This window comes from Tupaia chinensis, unplaced genomic scaffold, assembly GCF_000334495.1.
Source record: "Tupaia chinensis unplaced genomic scaffold, TupChi_1.0 Scaffold000361_1, whole genome shotgun sequence".
NCBI lineage: Eukaryota > Metazoa > Chordata > Mammalia > Scandentia > Tupaiidae > Tupaia > Tupaia belangeri.
The window spans coordinates 35,786-53,141 of record NW_006159857.1 but is presented as its reverse complement, the minus strand read 5'-3'; the positions used below and the strand labels follow the sequence as shown (position 1 = coordinate 53,141).

The 17,356-nt window shown below is 37.4% G+C and overlaps 1 protein-coding gene across 3 annotated transcripts in view; it reads left to right on the top strand.

Moving 5' to 3' along the window:
* The window catches only part of SF3B1 (splicing factor 3b subunit 1), a 52,145-nt gene extending 36,602 nt beyond the window's left edge, over positions 1-15,543 (top strand). For 2 of the 3 annotated variants that reach the window (XM_006152968.3, XM_027773606.1), the window contains 13 exons: positions 1,614-1,700; positions 1,823-2,093; positions 2,385-2,530; positions 2,632-2,778; positions 2,928-3,053; positions 3,467-3,688; positions 4,133-4,315; positions 4,401-4,512; positions 6,114-6,234; positions 6,549-6,680; positions 8,314-8,586; positions 12,649-12,865; positions 13,159-15,543. In XM_006152968.3, the coding sequence (XP_006153030.1) occupies positions 1,614-1,700; positions 1,823-2,093; positions 2,385-2,530; positions 2,632-2,778; positions 2,928-3,053; positions 3,467-3,688; positions 4,133-4,315; positions 4,401-4,512; positions 6,114-6,234; positions 6,549-6,680; positions 8,314-8,586; positions 12,649-12,865; positions 13,159-13,317 (2,196 nt within the window). In that variant the 3' untranslated portion in view covers positions 13,318-15,543. Of the gene's footprint in view, positions 1-1,613; positions 1,701-1,822; positions 2,094-2,384; positions 2,531-2,631; positions 2,779-2,927; positions 3,054-3,466; positions 3,689-4,132; positions 4,316-4,400; positions 4,513-5,658; positions 5,729-6,113; positions 6,235-6,548; positions 6,681-8,313; positions 8,587-12,648; positions 12,866-13,158 lie in introns of those variants that run through there. The other variant, XM_006152970.3, reaches the window with a different exon arrangement.
* The last annotated feature ends 1,813 nt before the right edge of the window (positions 15,544-17,356 follow it).

Sequence of the window (17,356 nt, the reverse complement as noted above, 5' to 3'; positions counted from 1 at the left end):
GAGGAGAGAGGGGGATGAGAAATTACCCACCACTCCCCGGGAACAGCCATGCTATCATCTCTTCTCTCAGGACGAGGGATACTCAGGCACATGCACTGAACTGTTTTTCAAGCCACCGTATCTGGGACTTAAACTGCACAGGTGGCCATGTGGGGTCCAGCCACCTCAACCACCACAGCACCAGCTGGCCCCTGTTTGTTATATTTTTTGATTGGAAATAGGTAATTACCTATTCCTGCCTCAACCTCCCAGGTGGGACTATAGGCATGTGCCACCACAATTAAAAAATTTTTTTAGAGACTTTGGCTATAGGGCATGTGTACTTGCGGGAGAGATGCAGAGAGAGAGACAGAAAGTGAGCAATCACCTCCCCCCCACCCCCCGGAGAAGAAACCTGTTTCTTCTCCATTTTCTTATAATTTTGGGCGCACATGTGCCCGGCATGAGTTTTAAGCCACTAGGTCCATGACTTGAACTGCAGTTGGCCATGTCGGAATCCAGTGATGTAACTATTATGCCATCTGCTAGTCCTGACCACCATACCTCTTTAAGACAGTCTTGCTATGCTGATCAGGCTAGTTTCAAACTTGTAGTTCTCTTGCCTCAGGCTCACTACTGGCTGGGGTTATAGGTTTCTAACATTATACTGGGCTATGCCACTGCAGATAGGCTGATTTACTTTTTTAATTAAAGAATTTTGTACCAGTAAAGATATCAAACATGGAAATTTTGACAGAAATGAATTTATGCTAGTCTTACACAAAATAACTTACATTAAAATATTTAGTTAAAATCTTTCAGGAGTAATTTGCTTAATAAAATGTTTGATTATAAATAAAACATACTTTTCACTTTACTTTTTTACCCAGGCTGCATTGCGTCAGATTACTGATAAAGCTCGTGAATTTGGAGCTGGTCCTTTGTTTAATCAGATTCTTCCTCTACTAATGTCTCCCACACTTGAGGATCAAGAACGTCACTTACTTGTAAAAGTTATAGATAGGATATTGTACAAACTTGATGACTTGGTTCGACCCTATGTGCATAAGGTTTGTTGTTCTTCAAGTAGTGTTTCTAATGGTTTAATATTTCTGTTGTTTCAATATAAAAGAAATTCATGGGTTTTTTTTTGAAACCAGTTTATGTCTATGTATTTGAAATTTAAAAATACTAAAAATGTAACAGTTGATGGTTATACATTTGCAGTAGAAGGGAAAGGTTTACTTTCTTAGAATATTCTTAACAGTAAGCTTGTGTTAAGTTTACATATTCTCCACACTTTCCTTTGCACAAGCATGTGACATGTGTAAATAATAGGTTTATGTCAATGTAAACTTCTGCTATTTTTACCGTAGTGGGCTCATAAGATTAATAGCTTTTCATTTGCCTTTTTATTGACTTTAGATTAGAATGAGAACACAAGTGTTTATATGCCATACCATTTAGTGTTAAGATAAATCTATTCACTGATTTTAATTATGGTACAAAATGTTTAAAGATGTGTAAGCTATTTTCTTTTCAAATATATTGAATATTTGTTAGTCTGTATCATTAACAGTTCTCTCAAGTTGGATTGATAAAGTATAGCTCCTTCTCTTTTTTCTGTTTTTTAGATTCTTGTGGTCATTGAACCATTGTTGATTGATGAAGATTACTATGCTAGAGTGGAAGGCCGAGAGATTATTTCTAATTTGGCAAAGGTATTTACATTAAATTTCTAGAGAAGAAAGTTTATATCTCTTGATGGGATTATTTGATTTCAGCTGGAAATGGTTGAAGAGTAATATCAACTCAACGCCTGTCCTTTTTCTTTTCCTTTTAGGCTGCTGGTCTGGCTACTATGATCTCTACCATGAGGCCTGATATAGATAACATGGATGAGTATGTCCGTAACACAACAGCTAGAGCTTTTGCTGTTGTAGCCTCTGCCTTGGGCATTCCTTCATTATTGCCCTTCTTAAAAGCTGTATGCAAAAGCAAGAAATCCTGGCAGGCGAGACACACTGGTATTAAGATTGTACAGCAGATAGCTATTCTTATGGGCTGTGCTATTTTGCCACATCTCAGAAGTTTAGTTGAAATCATTGAACATGGTAAGTTGTAATAAAACTTTTACCTTTTATTGCACATCTATCTTGAAATTTGAGCTGCTGATTTCAGGAGATAAATGAAAAGGCTTAACCACATTAACACTCTGTATTTTATGGTACAGTTTATAATATCTGCTAGCAGACTGATTCATATATGGCTTTTGCTTAAATTTTTCAGGTGTAACCGGATTCTGCAGTTTGGCTAAATGGTTAGGTATACTGCTAGAATCTAGATGATAGTGTGGAAATTAGGTAATGTGGGTACATAGTTAAAACCTGTGTATTGTTTTACAGGTCTTGTGGATGAACAGCAGAAAGTTCGGACCATCAGTGCTTTGGCCATTGCTGCCTTGGCTGAAGCAGCAACTCCTTATGGTATTGAATCTTTTGATTCCGTATTAAAACCTCTATGGAAGGGTATTCGCCAACACAGAGGAAAGGTCAGTTAGATTTTGTTTTTATTTTTATTTGTACTCATTAAAGTTAAGGTAACATAAACTAATTTGCTGAAATATATATGTATATTTTTATGTTAAAATAGGGTCTGGCCGCTTTCTTAAAGGCTATTGGGTATCTTATTCCTCTCATGGATGCAGAATATGCCAACTACTATACTAGAGAAGTGATGTTAATCCTTATTAGAGAATTCCAGTCTCCTGATGAAGAAATGAAGAAAATTGTGCTGAAGGTAATTGTTCCAGATTGTTGTTGTTGCATATTTGTTCATCCAAATGGTTTTAATAGTTCAAAGATATTTTAAAAGCATTTTTAAAAACCTGCTCTATGTTGACCTCAATACCAAGCTTGATTTGTTATTACTATTTTTTGACCTTTTAGGTGGTAAAGCAGTGCTGTGGGACAGATGGTGTAGAAGCAAATTACATTAAAACAGAGATTCTTCCTCCATTCTTTAAACACTTCTGGCAGCACAGAATGGCTCTGGATAGGAGAAATTACCGACAAGTAAGCTTTTTATTGTAAAATTTGTATAAATCAACTGAATTCTTTAGGCAACTTGAATGCATGCCATATTATTTTTTGCCTTAATCAATTCACATGTGCTTGATTGTGAAAGGAGATAGATTTTAGTCAGCAGTTCACTTCATTTTGATTTTGTATTCTAGGATAAATAATTGTGAATGGATGTCTTTGTCTACTAAATTCGGTGCTTTATTGGCTAAGTGAAGCAGGGTATAATTTTACTTGACTCACATTTTAATTTTTTGGTCACCTTTCTCTGATAGTTTAGTAATTAAGAGTTAATTTTTAGTATGCTTACTAGCCAAATAGTGTGTTTAGAAAATTTGGTTTTTATAATCTTGGAAGAGTAATAGATAAAAAGTTTTTCCCCCTCCTTTTTTTTTTTTTTTTTGTAGTTAGTTGATACTACTGTGGAGTTGGCAAACAAAGTAGGTGCAGCAGAAATTATATCCAGAATTGTGGATGATCTCAAAGATGAAGCTGAACAGTACAGAAAAATGGTGATGGAGACAATTGAGAAAATTATGGGCAACCTGGGAGCAGCAGATATTGACCATAAACTTGAAGAACAACTGATTGATGGTATTCTTTATGCTTTCCAAGAACAGACTACAGAGGTAATGATAACCAATTATGGCAAGTTGCCACCGACTTTCACTGTAGAAAAGCACATTGCCTTTCAAACAAATAATCCCTAAAAAGTAATCAGTAATTTTTTTATGCCCATTTTCTCACTCAGTTGATTACTAAGAAATAGCCACCTCAGTTTTTAGATTTGATGTAAAAAAAAAAAAAAAGGGCTGGCATGTGGTAGTTAAGGGTGCTGGACTCTCTCATGGTTGGTTGACCATGGTTTGAGTCCCAGACCTGGCGACTTGTCTATTTACTTTCTCTCACTTTTACTCACTCACTCTGTCCCTTTCTGGTCAAATTAAAATAGATAAAGTTAAATGAAAATCATTTTTAAAAAAAGTTATTAGAGTATTTGGAAAAGGCTGAATTAAATTCTGGCTCCTGGTACTTAATTTAAGCTTTTCTCTTTTTTTAAATTTTTTTTAAAGGACTCGGTAATGTTGAATGGCTTTGGTACAGTGGTTAATGCTCTTGGCAAACGAGTCAAACCATACTTGCCTCAGATCTGTGGTACAGTTTTGTGGCGTTTAAATAACAAGTCAGCAAAAGTTAGGCAACAGGCAGCTGACCTGATTTCTCGAACTGCTGTTGTCATGAAGACTTGTCAAGAGGTAAACTTTTGTACCAGATTCTTACTTTTTCAGCACGCAGTGTTATGTAAATAGAAATATTTCAACATCATTTCTTTTGTTTCAGGAAAAATTGATGGGGCACTTGGGTGTTGTGTTGTATGAGTATTTGGGTGAAGAGTACCCTGAAGTACTGGGCAGCATTCTTGGAGCATTGAAGGCCATTGTAAATGTAATAGGTATGGAATTAGCTAGTCACGTAAGAATTTTTTTTTTTTTTCAGCTTTCTTTGGTTTTTTGAAAATATAAAATACAGAGTTGTATTTAGGAATTGGGTATATCTGAAACCTTTGCACTTAAAAATTGTAGTTAAACTGGAGGGGAGGTTACAAAAATCTTATATACTAAAGCCCATTTGTATTTTACTTTAAAAGTGAAAAGGGGGCAATTTTAGGACCTGTGGGAGAGGTAGATTGGTCACAACTCAAAAAACTTTGAAGTCACAGAATAAAGAATTGTAGTAGAAATAGCACGTCAGTTGACATGTATTCTGCTGTGTTCTAGTGGAGGGGGCAACTGGTGAAGTTATAATTTAGTTTTAGAACAAAATATATTCAACCTTAAGTTAGGAAGTGATTATGACAGGTTTATTGCTTGCTATTAGTTCAAGGAACATTAACAGAAAGAAAAGTGAGTTGATGAAGTTAATGTATTAGTTTTTTTGAATCCCCAAGCCGTTAAAACTATCCATGCAGTTTTCTAACCCAGAGTAAAAACACAACTTTATTGCTGATGATTTTGGGTATAGAGAGCAGTATGATGCAATTACTACATTATTTAGTCCTTCTTGTAATTAAAATTTAATTGTGTCTAATCCTTCATGTAATTAAACATAAAAATATTGCCAAAAATAACTTCTATAGCTCTTGAGGATCTGAAATAACCTAGCAAGAGGTTACAGTGTCTAGCTATGATAACCACTGTTTTTCTTATTTTAGTAAGGATTATTTAATGCAATGTAGATCTTTGGATTGCATTTACGTACGAGAGGATTTCAAAACATTTATTATGAAAAACTCAATCAAGGCTATGAACTTAATTTGGTGCAAAAGACTTTAAAATTTATGTGTAATTTTCTCATGCCGTTCACTTTTGTGAATGTTTTGAATACCCCTTGTACAGTCCCCAATTCAGCCCAGTCCTCTGTACTTGAAGATAGCTACTCCCCCAAAATCAGTGATTTTGGCCACTTGTGGGGCTCTGGGTTACAAACCATATTGTTTGTTAAGGAAACATGGGAAAAGCAAAGGAGAGAGAATCAGAGCAAGCAGTTCTAGTTAGAGCAAGAGCCCCTGCCAGCTGCCTCCTTTTTTCTCTCTTCATAGGTGTAAATACCATCCAAGTATGCCCTGCATTGCAGGGAGACTGGAGATCTGTTTGTTTTGCAGTTAAAGGGTAAGGGGGCCCTTTCTGGAAAATTTTGCTTTAATTTACATGTTTACCTCTGGCTTATATTGTTGTGTATGGCCGGAACATAAGCTCTCCCCATATTTAAATGTCAGTGCACAAATACATTTCAGAGCCAAATAAAACCTTTTTTTTTGTTGTTATTGAGTATCCATCATTCTTTAAATCACTTCACGATTTATTTCATCTTTTGCATAATCAGAAGTTGTTAAAAACAATTCTGAGTCTGGTCAGAGTCTGGGGTTTTCTCTTTCTGTAGGCAGCTGTAAGTTGGTATTTATGCCAAGTTACATATATTACATTGCTGTGTGAAAGAAAACTGAATAAAAGTTGTCATTCAAATGTTGATAGTTTGTTGACTTCTGTTAAATAGGTATGCATAAGATGACCCCACCAATTAAAGATCTGCTGCCTAGACTCACTCCCATCTTAAAAAACAGGCATGAAAAAGTACAAGAGAATTGTATTGACCTTGTTGGACGTATTGCTGACAGGTAAGCAGATTACCGGACTGTTTTCTTAATTGGTATCCATGCTCAAATTTAGTTATTTTAGTTAAAATTTGCTTAAACTTACGTAGTTAAACATAATTAGGCTATCCGGTATTGATATTTTCAGTCAAATTTCAATTTGGATGGTAACTGAGATGGGGGTGGCAATTAGTTTTAAAATTAAATCAGCCTTTCTGAAGAGTAGTAATACCTTATTTAATGCTTAGAAGGGGTTAATCATATTTTGTGAACTGAGCTTGCAAATTTGCCGTTAACAATTTTTTCTGATTGTCACAATTATTTTTTTTTTTAATCAGGGGAGCTGAATATGTGTCTGCAAGAGAATGGATGAGGATTTGTTTTGAGCTTTTAGAACTCTTAAAAGCTCACAAAAAAGCTATTCGTAGAGCCACAGTCAACACATTTGGTTATATTGCAAAGGCCATTGGGTGAGTATGACTTTTTAAAAAAAATACTACTCTATAATAAACCTATTGTGTTGAAAAATGCTATGAATGTAGAAATCTCTTTCTAGGCATAATATGGGTAATAAATAGTTAAGACAGTATTTCATTTACCCACTGACCTCATTTTTGAAGTGTTTTCTTAAATTTTTAAAAAGAATTAAAATAAAGGAGGTTTTAAGATTTCCTTTGGGACCAGCAGATGGTATAGTGGTAAAGGCATTATATATGATCCACTGTGATTCGAGTCCTGGACCTGGCAGCTTGCTTTCTTTCTCTTTCTGTGTCTGTCTCTAGTGAATTAAAAAACAGTAATAGTAAAAAGTAAAATTAAGTAATTCATAGAAAAGATTTCCTTTTCTTAAAATAATTATTTATTGAATTTTATTTCATCATCATCATGATCATAATTATTATTACTGTTATTTTGATTTGACCAGAGACACAAGAAAAAAGAGAAAGAGAAATAGAGGAAGCAAACCAGCAGTCCAGAACTTGAACAGCAGTTGGCCATGTGGGAGTGTCCAGTGCCTTAACCATAATACCACCTGCTGGCCCCAATAAAGATTTCCTTTAATCACATTTTAGAAATTTTCAGGGAGAGACGAGCCCCATTTTCAGAATAATTTTATTATTAGTCTTTTTCAGATATTGCTTTAAAATATTAAGGTGGGTTGTTAATATCACAGCATATATATTCAAGTCTCACATTAATGCTTAATTAAAAAAAAATACTGTTCTAAGAGTAATCCATAGACCTAACTAGCTGCTTAGGGAAACCATCTATGGTTCTTTGCTTCTACTTTGTTAAGAACCAAACCAAGATAAATAGTCATTGTAGAATATCAAGCACATGGCTTAGTAATAGCTAAGACAATTTTTTTAAAGAATTGTTTAATTTTATGTTTTATTTTAGTTTGACCAGAGAGTGTGAGAAAGTGGGAAAGCAAGCCACCAGGTCTGGGACTTGAACTCTGGACAGCAATGTGGGAGTGTCCAGCTTCTTAACCACCTTGCCACCTGCTGGTCCCACTAAGGAAATATTTCTAACGAACAATATTTTAAATATCCCCACCATATACATAGTATTCTTTTTTTGGTAGCGTTCGTACTATTTCAGTGGGAGTGTAGTCAAGAAATTTGCAGTGTAACTGTTGTACAACTGTTTTAGCCCCGTTATCCTACTCCAAGCTTATGGCAAAAATAAATGCTAGCAATAAAATAGATGCAGTTTTAAAAGAGATGATAAGAGATGGAAAATAGTTTTTGTGTCTTTTCCACATGGGAGACCACAGTGTGGATACTCCTGCCCCTGTAAGGTTGCCCACCTCCTGGTGCTCATTTTGATCATCAAAAGAATTACTCAGTTTTAACATTTAATTAAATTTCTTTATGTTTCAAAAAATATAGTCTGAAAATTATATTCTATTTATGTGAAGTTCTTAAATAGAAGTTGCAGTGCCAGTGACTTGAAGTATTGTATTTTATCATACGACTACTGAGTTCTCAGTAATTATATAATAAAAATCTTTTTTTTTTTTTTTTCATTTTTAATTCCCTGTCTCTCCCTACTCCCCCAAATTGTAATCTAACAGTTTTCTTACATTTTCTTTTCCAGCCCTCATGATGTATTGGCAACACTTTTAAACAATCTCAAAGTTCAGGAAAGGCAGAACAGAGTTTGTACAACTGTAGCAATAGCTATTGTTGCTGAAACGTGCTCGCCCTTCACAGTACTTCCTGCCTTAATGAATGAGTACAGAGTTCCTGAACTGAATGTTCAAAATGGAGTGTTAAAATCACTTTCCTTCTTGTTTGAATATATTGGTGAAATGGGAAAAGACTACATTTATGCTGTGACACCGTTACTTGAAGATGCTTTAATGGATAGGTAAGTCACTTGAAGAAATGTGAAAAAATAATAATTGTTTTAGAATTTATCAAAATAGTGATTAGATAACCCATTTGTGATATAGTTACAGAAGAAATACTAGCCTTGATTTTTATTACGGTGTACATATGACTTAGTATGTGTGCTGTGTGTATTTCTTTTTTGAAACTAATTTTGAGGTTTCTGGAAATACCAGAAACGGTGAAAAGCCAAATCAGGCCATACCAAAAACAAAATACAAATAAAAATAACAGTTTTTTTTTTTTATTCATTCATTTATATTAATTTGACCAGGAAGAGAAAGAAAGAAAGTAAGAAAGAAAGCCACTAAGTCTAGGATTTGAACCATGGTTGGCCATGTGGGAGTGTCTAGCACCTTAACCACCATGCCACTTGCTGGTCCCCTCCGTTTTTTTTTGTTGTTGTTGTTGTTTTTTAAAGAAATATTTTATTGGGGCCAGCAGGTAGCATGGAAGTTAAAGGTACTGGGTTACCACATGGCCAACCACAGTTTGAGTCCTGGACCTGATGGCTTGCTTTCTCACTTTTCCCTTTTCTCTCTCTGTCTGTGGTCAAATTAAAAAAATAATAACAACAAATGAAATTAAATAAATAATTCTTTTTGAAAGAAAATTATTACTTACTAATAAATAATTTGGCTAGCAAATGACAGAGAGAGAGAGAGAGAAAGAGAGCGAGAAAGCAAGCCAGGTCTGGGCCTTCGACTGCAGTTAGCCATGTGGAAGTCCAGTGTCCTCAACCACCATGCCGTCTGCCGGCCTCAAGTAAAAATAACATTTGAGAAAATGTTTAACTTTGGAGAAGCCTGTTTTAAAACTTATTTCTTTAAAGCGAGACAAGTTTACTAAACTACAACATGGAGCTTTTATTACTTATTTATTTTTAAAATACTGCTATAATGTGCCTGTGTTTGCTGGAGAGAGACAGGTAGGGATATGGAGGGAGGCTTCCCTCCTCCCAGGGGAGATGACCACAGTGCAGTCCCTTCTCCTTAGTTCTTAAGATTTTGGGCACACTCACATGCACCTGCCGTGTTTTTAAGCCACAGGGTCGACTTGAACTGTGCAGTCAGCTATGTGGGATCGGATCCAACTGTCTTAAACACCATGTCTTAACCAGTGGTAACTGGCTGGACCCTGGACTTTTTAGTTTTTAACTCACAAAATGTCTTTTCACATTTTGTTACATTGTATAAATGGTCTCATAAGAGAGAATGGAGAGAAAGTACTCCCTACCTTCCCAGGAGAGATCACCACACTGCCACACATGTCTCCCCTCAGAATGTTTTTTAAGTTCTAGGCCTTGAACTGCACAGCCAACCACGTGGGATCTAGCTGCTTTAATCAGCATGCCACCAGGTAGTCCTAACTGACATAATTTTTAAAATAATAAGCTAAAATAAAAAAGGAAAACTTAATTCCCACCCTGGAATATCTTCATTTATAAAATATGCTCAGATGGGGGCCAGCAAGTGGCAAGGTGGTTAAGGCACTGGACTCCCATATGACCAACAATGGTTTGAGTTCTGAACTTGGCAGCTTGAAAATCATGCCAGGAATGTGTGCACGTGTGCCCCAAATCCCAGAGAAGAGATTGCGGCATGGCCCTCTAACACCAACTGCTGGTTCCGAGAGGGCCAACTTCTAATTCTAGTCCAACCTTAAGGCTGGGCATGGTGGCATTCTCCTTTAATTCAGTCACTCAGTAACCTGAAGCACTTGATTGCAAGCTCAAGGCTGATGAGATTCTGCATGTAAGCTAATAATCAGTGTACCAAAGAGACCTGGTCTTTTCTAACTTAGCACAGTTGAAGCAAAGGTTTCTTGTAAGCTACTAATGACAACCTGCCAGAGTTGCTTTATTCCAATTGCAGATCCCTAGTGGTTTCCATGATGACTACCAGTATAGTACTGTTTGAGTGTTTTGACAGATTTCTGATACCTTTTACCATCCAGATTGATAAAATAGCCTTGAGCACAAAAGTGATCGGAGAAGATATAAAGGGAAGTAGTACAGTGTCCAAGAATTAATAATAAGGGCATGAACTATTTCAATGGTTCTTTATTGGTTTAAATTTATTTTTAATAGTTTAATTTTTTTCTTTTTTTTCTGAGAGTTTTTTTTACTATAGAGAGTATGTGCTCGCCAGTAAGACAGACATGGGAAGCGAGAAATCACCTCCCAAGGTGCATGGCCACACCGCAATCCCTTCTCTCAGGATCTTGGGCATGCATGCACACGTACCTGGAGTGAGTTTAAGCTACCAGGTCCAAGACTCAATCTGCGGTCGACTACATGAGAGTCCAGTGACATAGCCATTACACCAGCTGCTGGTCCCAATAGGTTAATGTTTTAATAGCAAACTTTACAGGAACAGTACAGAAGACTAATAACATTAAAAACGTACTTGCAGCATGTGGTACAACTCAGAGAAGTATGGTTGGCTCTTTATTTTTTGGGAGGGAAGTCTCTCTGCTTAGAGTCCATTCAATTATTCTTGTATAAGTTAGAGTTGTTCAGTAGCAACCGTTTAAAAGGGAGACTACCAGACTCAGAAGTTACCAGAATATGTATATGCAAGACATGGAGACAAAGTAAGAATTGTGTTATGCAAAAGCTTGGTCACCTGGTGGGCTAAAGTGAGAGTAAATCTACCCTGTTCTGTATTGCTCATTGAGAAGTGCCTTAGCATCCATACTGCAGTCATTGATTATGTGACCTGCAGTTGAAAATTATCTTTGCTTTGCAAAGTTGAGTTGGTAGCTTCATTGAAGACTACTAAAAGGAACAATATTGTAGTTGGGAAATTTATTAACTCATTATTATGCTGAATAATTAGACATTATTACAGTAAGGTGAGAAAAATAAAGATGTTAGCACAAGTCTTTTTTTCCCTTGTACCTTTGAGATGGTCTTACTATTTGGGGGGCAAAGTGTGTGGAGTTACTTTTAGACCCATTGTAAACCCATCTGTTACTCAGTTTCATACCCAGTGGAATAATTGTGGAATGAATAAGTTAATTGATTCATCATAAGCATAAAGTTAACTTAGGTAATAGAGTTCTTATTTCAGTAGGTTTGGGGGAAAAAATTCTCTTCCTCTTTTCAAATTGAGTTCTTGAATGAAACTTAAAATTTGCAGAAGCGGGGCCAGCTGGTGGTGTGGTAGTTAAAGCAGTTGGATCCCACAAGGCTGACAGTGTAGTTTGAGTCCTTGCCTTGGTGGATTGAAAAACATGCCCAGCACATGTACATGTATGTCCCAAAATGAAATGGAGAAGGGATTGCGGCATGGCCAACCTCACAAGGGTGCTTTATCACTTTCTCTCGCACTCATTCTCTCTCTCGCTCAGGAGCCCACGTGTCCTTTTTCCAGCAAACATTTTTTTTAAATTATGGAAGGAACATAATTTAGTTTTCCATTATATACCAGTATCTGAATTATTATAAAAGATTTTAAGTTTATAGACTTTGAAAGTGAATTATGATACTCTTTCATGTAAGTCATGTGTCTCCACTTTAGTTGCAAACCAGAACTAAGGTTGCATAGGGCTTTTCTTGCTCATGTGGTTAATTAGAAAATATGACTTACTAGGACCAGCAGATGGTGTAATGGTTATATCACTGAACTCTCACATGGTCAACTGCGCTTCCAGTTCCAGACCTGGTGGCTTAAAACTCACCTGTGTGTGTGTGCGTCTGTGCCCAAAATCCTGAGAGGAGAATGGAAGACAAGGGAGTGCAGCGGGCCCATCCCCCTTGGGGATGATTTCTTGCTTTCTATGTCTCTCTGGCAAGTGCATGCACCCTATCTCCATAATGAGCTTTGAGTCATTAAAGCAAAAGCATTCAAGTGGCATTATCATTCTAAAGAATATAGCAAATACATAAGGTATTAGGATGACTTCAAATTTAGTTTCTAATGCAAGCTATTTCCTGTAAAACTGGATGGTATCTTTTTTTTTCCTTTATTTATTTTTACATTTTTCCACAAACAACTAGATGGTATCTTAACAAAGAATTTCCCCCCCTTTATTACAGGGACCTTGTACACAGACAGACGGCTAGTGCGGTAGTACAACACATGTCACTTGGAGTTTATGGATTTGGTTGTGAAGATTCACTGAATCACTTGTTGAACTATGTGTGGCCCAATGTGTTTGAGACATCTCCCCATGTAATTCAGGCAGTTATGGGAGCCTTGGAGGGTCTGAGAGTTGCGATTGGACCATGTAGAATGTTGCAATACTGTTTACAGGTAGGTTAAGAATTTGAGAGACTGCTTAGTGGGAAAAGTAATTTATTTTAATGTGTTTAATTAAGTCACTATTCCTAACTTATCAGTAGGGCATATTGGGCCATTTGGGAGAAGACTGGTGTTGAAATGAGAATCAAATTTTGTCTTTGCCCATTGCAGTTTTTGTACCATTGTCAGATTTTTTCTTCCTCTTACAGGGACTTTTTTGGATCATATCTTTATGGTTCATTTGCTAGTTGTGTTGAGGTTATGTATGTTGAAAGTTGAAATAATGTAACCTTTCCATTTTCTAGGGTCTCTTTCATCCAGCCCGGAAAGTCAGAGATGTATATTGGAAAATTTATAACTCCATCTACATTGGTTCGCAAGATGCTCTCATAGCACATTACCCAAGAATCTACAATGATGATAAGAACACCTATATTCGTTACGAACTTGACTATATCTTATAATTTTATTGTTTATTTTGTGTTTAACGCACAGCTGTTTCACACCTTAAACTTGCTTCGATTTGGTGATGTAAACTTTTAAACATTGCAGATCAGTACAGAACTGGTCATAGAGGAAGAGCTAGAAATCCAGTAGCATGATTTTTAAATAACCTGTCTTTGTTTTTGATGTTAAACTGTAAATGCCAGTAGTGACCAAGAACACAGTGATTACACACGATACTGGAGGGATTTCATTTTTAAATCATCTTTATGAAGATTTAGAATTCATTCCTTGTGTTTAAAGGGAATGTTTAATTGAGAAATAAACATTTGTGTACAAAAGGCAAATTCGTGTGTGTTTTTTGAACATGCCTTGTAAAATGCAGAACTTTGATGAAGTATTGATTTGTGTAGAGTAAGTGGCTTATTTTCGTTTTCTGTCACCTGGTTTGTAGAAAGTAGTTAACAAAATGCAAACTATAAAGTGATGGCATCTTTGTCAAAATTCCATTGTTCTGTTTATAATGACAGCAAGAAGAATAGCTTTTGGGGGTATTTCTTCAAACTAGCACAGCCATTCCATCACCATAGAAAAATAGCATCTTTGCTGAACTATCTTGAAAAATCTTATACTTACATAGCGACTTTCATCTCTTGGATTCCCAAAATGCTTTATGAGCATGTTTAAAAAAAGTGGATTATGTCCCTCTCTTGACAAGCCTGCTGCGTTTAGAAAGGAAAGGTGTCTTCAGAACTGCTCTCTGCCTACTGAAGTGAGGCTACCATAGTGAGGCTAATTGAACTTTCCCATGTCATAACCTGCTACTCAGCAGTATCGTCTTATGTTAATACAAGTTTCGAACCCATGGCACGCCCACCACTGTGGATGCCCTCGACCGTGCTTTGAGGCAGGAGATGCATAGGCGCCTATGAGGTAGCTGCCCTTTACCCTGAAGAACTGCAGTGTAGCAGAAAAGGGGGAGACAGACACCTCATTAATGATACTCATGTGTACTGTGGTATTAACAGGGCGGCAGCTAAAATGTAAAGGTTTGCTTAGTTTTTTTATTTAGTAACAAAATAATAAATTCAGTTACATGTCCAGCAGAAATTTTTAGAAGACCCAAACATTAAGACAGCACAACTGTTTTTTGATGAATAATTTTAAGTATGATTTCGGCCTTTGCTTATTTTCTTTTGCAGTTCCAACTCTCAGTTCTTGTCCTTTTACTTCCTGTAGCCTTTTTGTTTTGACTCCCTATATTCATATTTCTGCGAGCTCTACAGGGAAGGGATTATAAGCAGCTTGGCATATGATGACTCTGCTACTGTAAAAATTATTACGTGGGGAATAGGTTTGTGCTTAAAGCTGTTAACACTTGCAATTCTCTTCTTTGGAAACTTAAGTAATTGGCTGACTTCATAAAACTGACAGCATTACCTGAGGACCCAAGCAGAAGTTGTAACTCAATTATTCCTTCTGTGACATAATTTTCTGACATGTCATAGTAAAACACACATTCCGAAACCGTCTTTCTGTTCTTTGAAGTTTTCTAGTAGTACCCCTAATCTGTGCATGCACTTTTAAATCTTGCTGTTTTCTCTTGCTGATATCAAATGACCTTCGGTAATAACTGAGGAAATTGAATACAGTTAGATCTCAGAAACCGAGATTTGATTTTAAACATTCGGGGAAATTTTCCTTTTAACTCAAGTACCTTACATAGCTTCAGTTTGCTTGGCCCTTTGCTATTTATGGAAAATATCCTTTGTAGTGTCAGTGTGGCACAATGGAGACTATACCATAGCTGATTTTTTGCTGATGCAGATAATTTGAGGGAGGATAGAGAGGAGGGAAAAAATGAAGGTCATGACCAAAAAAGTGCGACCAAATAGAGGCTCACAAATGTTTGGATTACTTTATGTGCTTATTGTGGAATAAGGAAAGCATTTTGTGTTACACGTATGTGAAAGACGCTATGTGAAGTTTTAACTGTCTTCTCAAAGATCTTCCATGCTTTTCTTTTGGTATTTCTTAAAGCCAAACATAAGCCGGAAGAAATGAATGTTCTTAAGGGGTGGGTTTTTCTGTGGGCTTCTGTTGGTTTTTCTGTGGGCCACTGCCCTCTAATGGAATTATTCTCTTTGGCTGTTTGATTTTTTTTTCATATTGTATTTTTAAAATTTGTTGTACGGTGCCCTGTGAGCATCAAGTACCACCGGATGAATAAAACGTATTATATCTAATGTCTTAGTAGACCAATTTTTAATCCTAGCTGACTGTATTGTTATCACACTGCACTCTGTTGTGGTTGTGCCATTTTAATAAAGAAATTGGGTGGTTTTCTATCAAGGGAACTCAATTTGAAAAATCAAAGAATTTTTGTGGGTGCGAGGTGCAAAGAGAAGAAACTTTTTAATAAACTGAAAAATATAATTGCAGCCATGTAGGTTCAGTTGTAAACTAAATTCCATAAGGTTAAAAGAAGTCAAAATGGGAGCTGTTTTAGGACTTCTCGACCTTGGCATTGACATTTTGGACCAGATCGTTTTATGGGCATTGCAGGATGTTGAGCAGCGTCCCTGACCACTACCACGTAGATGCCAGTAGCACCCCCTCACTCCATTGGTGACAACCAAAATTGCCTGCAGACGATCTCATGTCTCTTGTAGGGCAAAATCTGTTTAGATTGAGAACAGTCGAGCTAACTTCAGCCCATTGTTTAAACAAGACTCAAGCCTGATAAAGCATGATGGTAGTAAATGCTACAATTCTTCCTGGTAGAACTTCAAGTTCCCTAGGAAGTTACAAGAAATATTGTTTAGCAAATACTTAGACACGTACCTTGGGTAAAGTTCCACATTAAGTCGGGAAAGCAGACTAGTTATGTGTGAGATGTTGATCTCTCTGGCCCCTACCACATCTTTGGGCACAGCTGGAGATGTGCATGAAGTGCTGGGTGGCTCAGTGCTTCACTTGGAATGCTCGTCCACAGGGCCCAGCTTCTCACCCGGGCCTTAACCGGTTGACAATCTGGTAATGAGAGGTGGGTTGGTTATGTGCTATGGCTGGAAGAGGGCAGGCAAGGTGTGGAGACCCTTTTAATTTGGAGAAAGCCCAGAATTCAAGGCACTTTGGTAGAGACTTTAGTATTGTCAGGCAGTCAAGTGTACGGAGGAGGAAGTATAGGTGAGAGTATACAGTCAGTGACATCTCTAGTGTCCATACTGAAAAAACTTAGGCTTAGGATTTTTTCCCCTTTAGTGCCAGAGGGCATGCATGCTCGCCAGAGAAAGCACCACCCTGTGGTCATGTCACAGTCCTTTCTCCATTTCTCCCATCTCATCAGGATTCTGGGCATGTGTACACATTCCTGGTGTGTTTTTCAAAATGGCCAGGATGGGATTGAAACTGGTTGAGCATGTGAGATTCATTTTTTTTTTTTTTTGAGAGATTTTCACTGCAGGGCGCGTGCGCTCACCAGACAGACAGAGACCTAGAGACAGAAAGCGAGAAATCACCCCCCAGGGGGGATGGTCACGCCGCAATCCCTTCTCCTCCATTCTCCTCTCGGGACCTTGGGCACGCACGCACATGCGCCCGGCGTGAGTTTTAAGCCACTGGGTCCGGGACACGAACCGTGGTTGACTACGTGGGAATCCAGCGACATAGCCATTACGCTAACTGCTGGTTCCCCTGAGATTCATTTTTTATGCACAGCACTGATTGCTTATGGGCTGGCTCATTAAAATGTATTTTATTTATGTATTTGTTTATTTAGGTTTTAGGGGGTGTGTGCACCAGAGAGGAAGAGTGAGAACTCATCCCCAAGGAGGATGGCCATGCCACAATCCCCTCTCCATTCTCCTCTCAGGATTCTGGCTATGCGTGCACAAGCCATCAGTCTGGATGTGAACTGCAGTCTGCCATATGGGAGCTAGCACTCCAATTGCCATGCCACCAAAAATATATTCTTAATAGTTTATGGGACCAACAGTTGGCGTAATGGCTATGTTGCTGGACTCCCATATAGTTGACCATGGTTCGAGTCCCGGACTC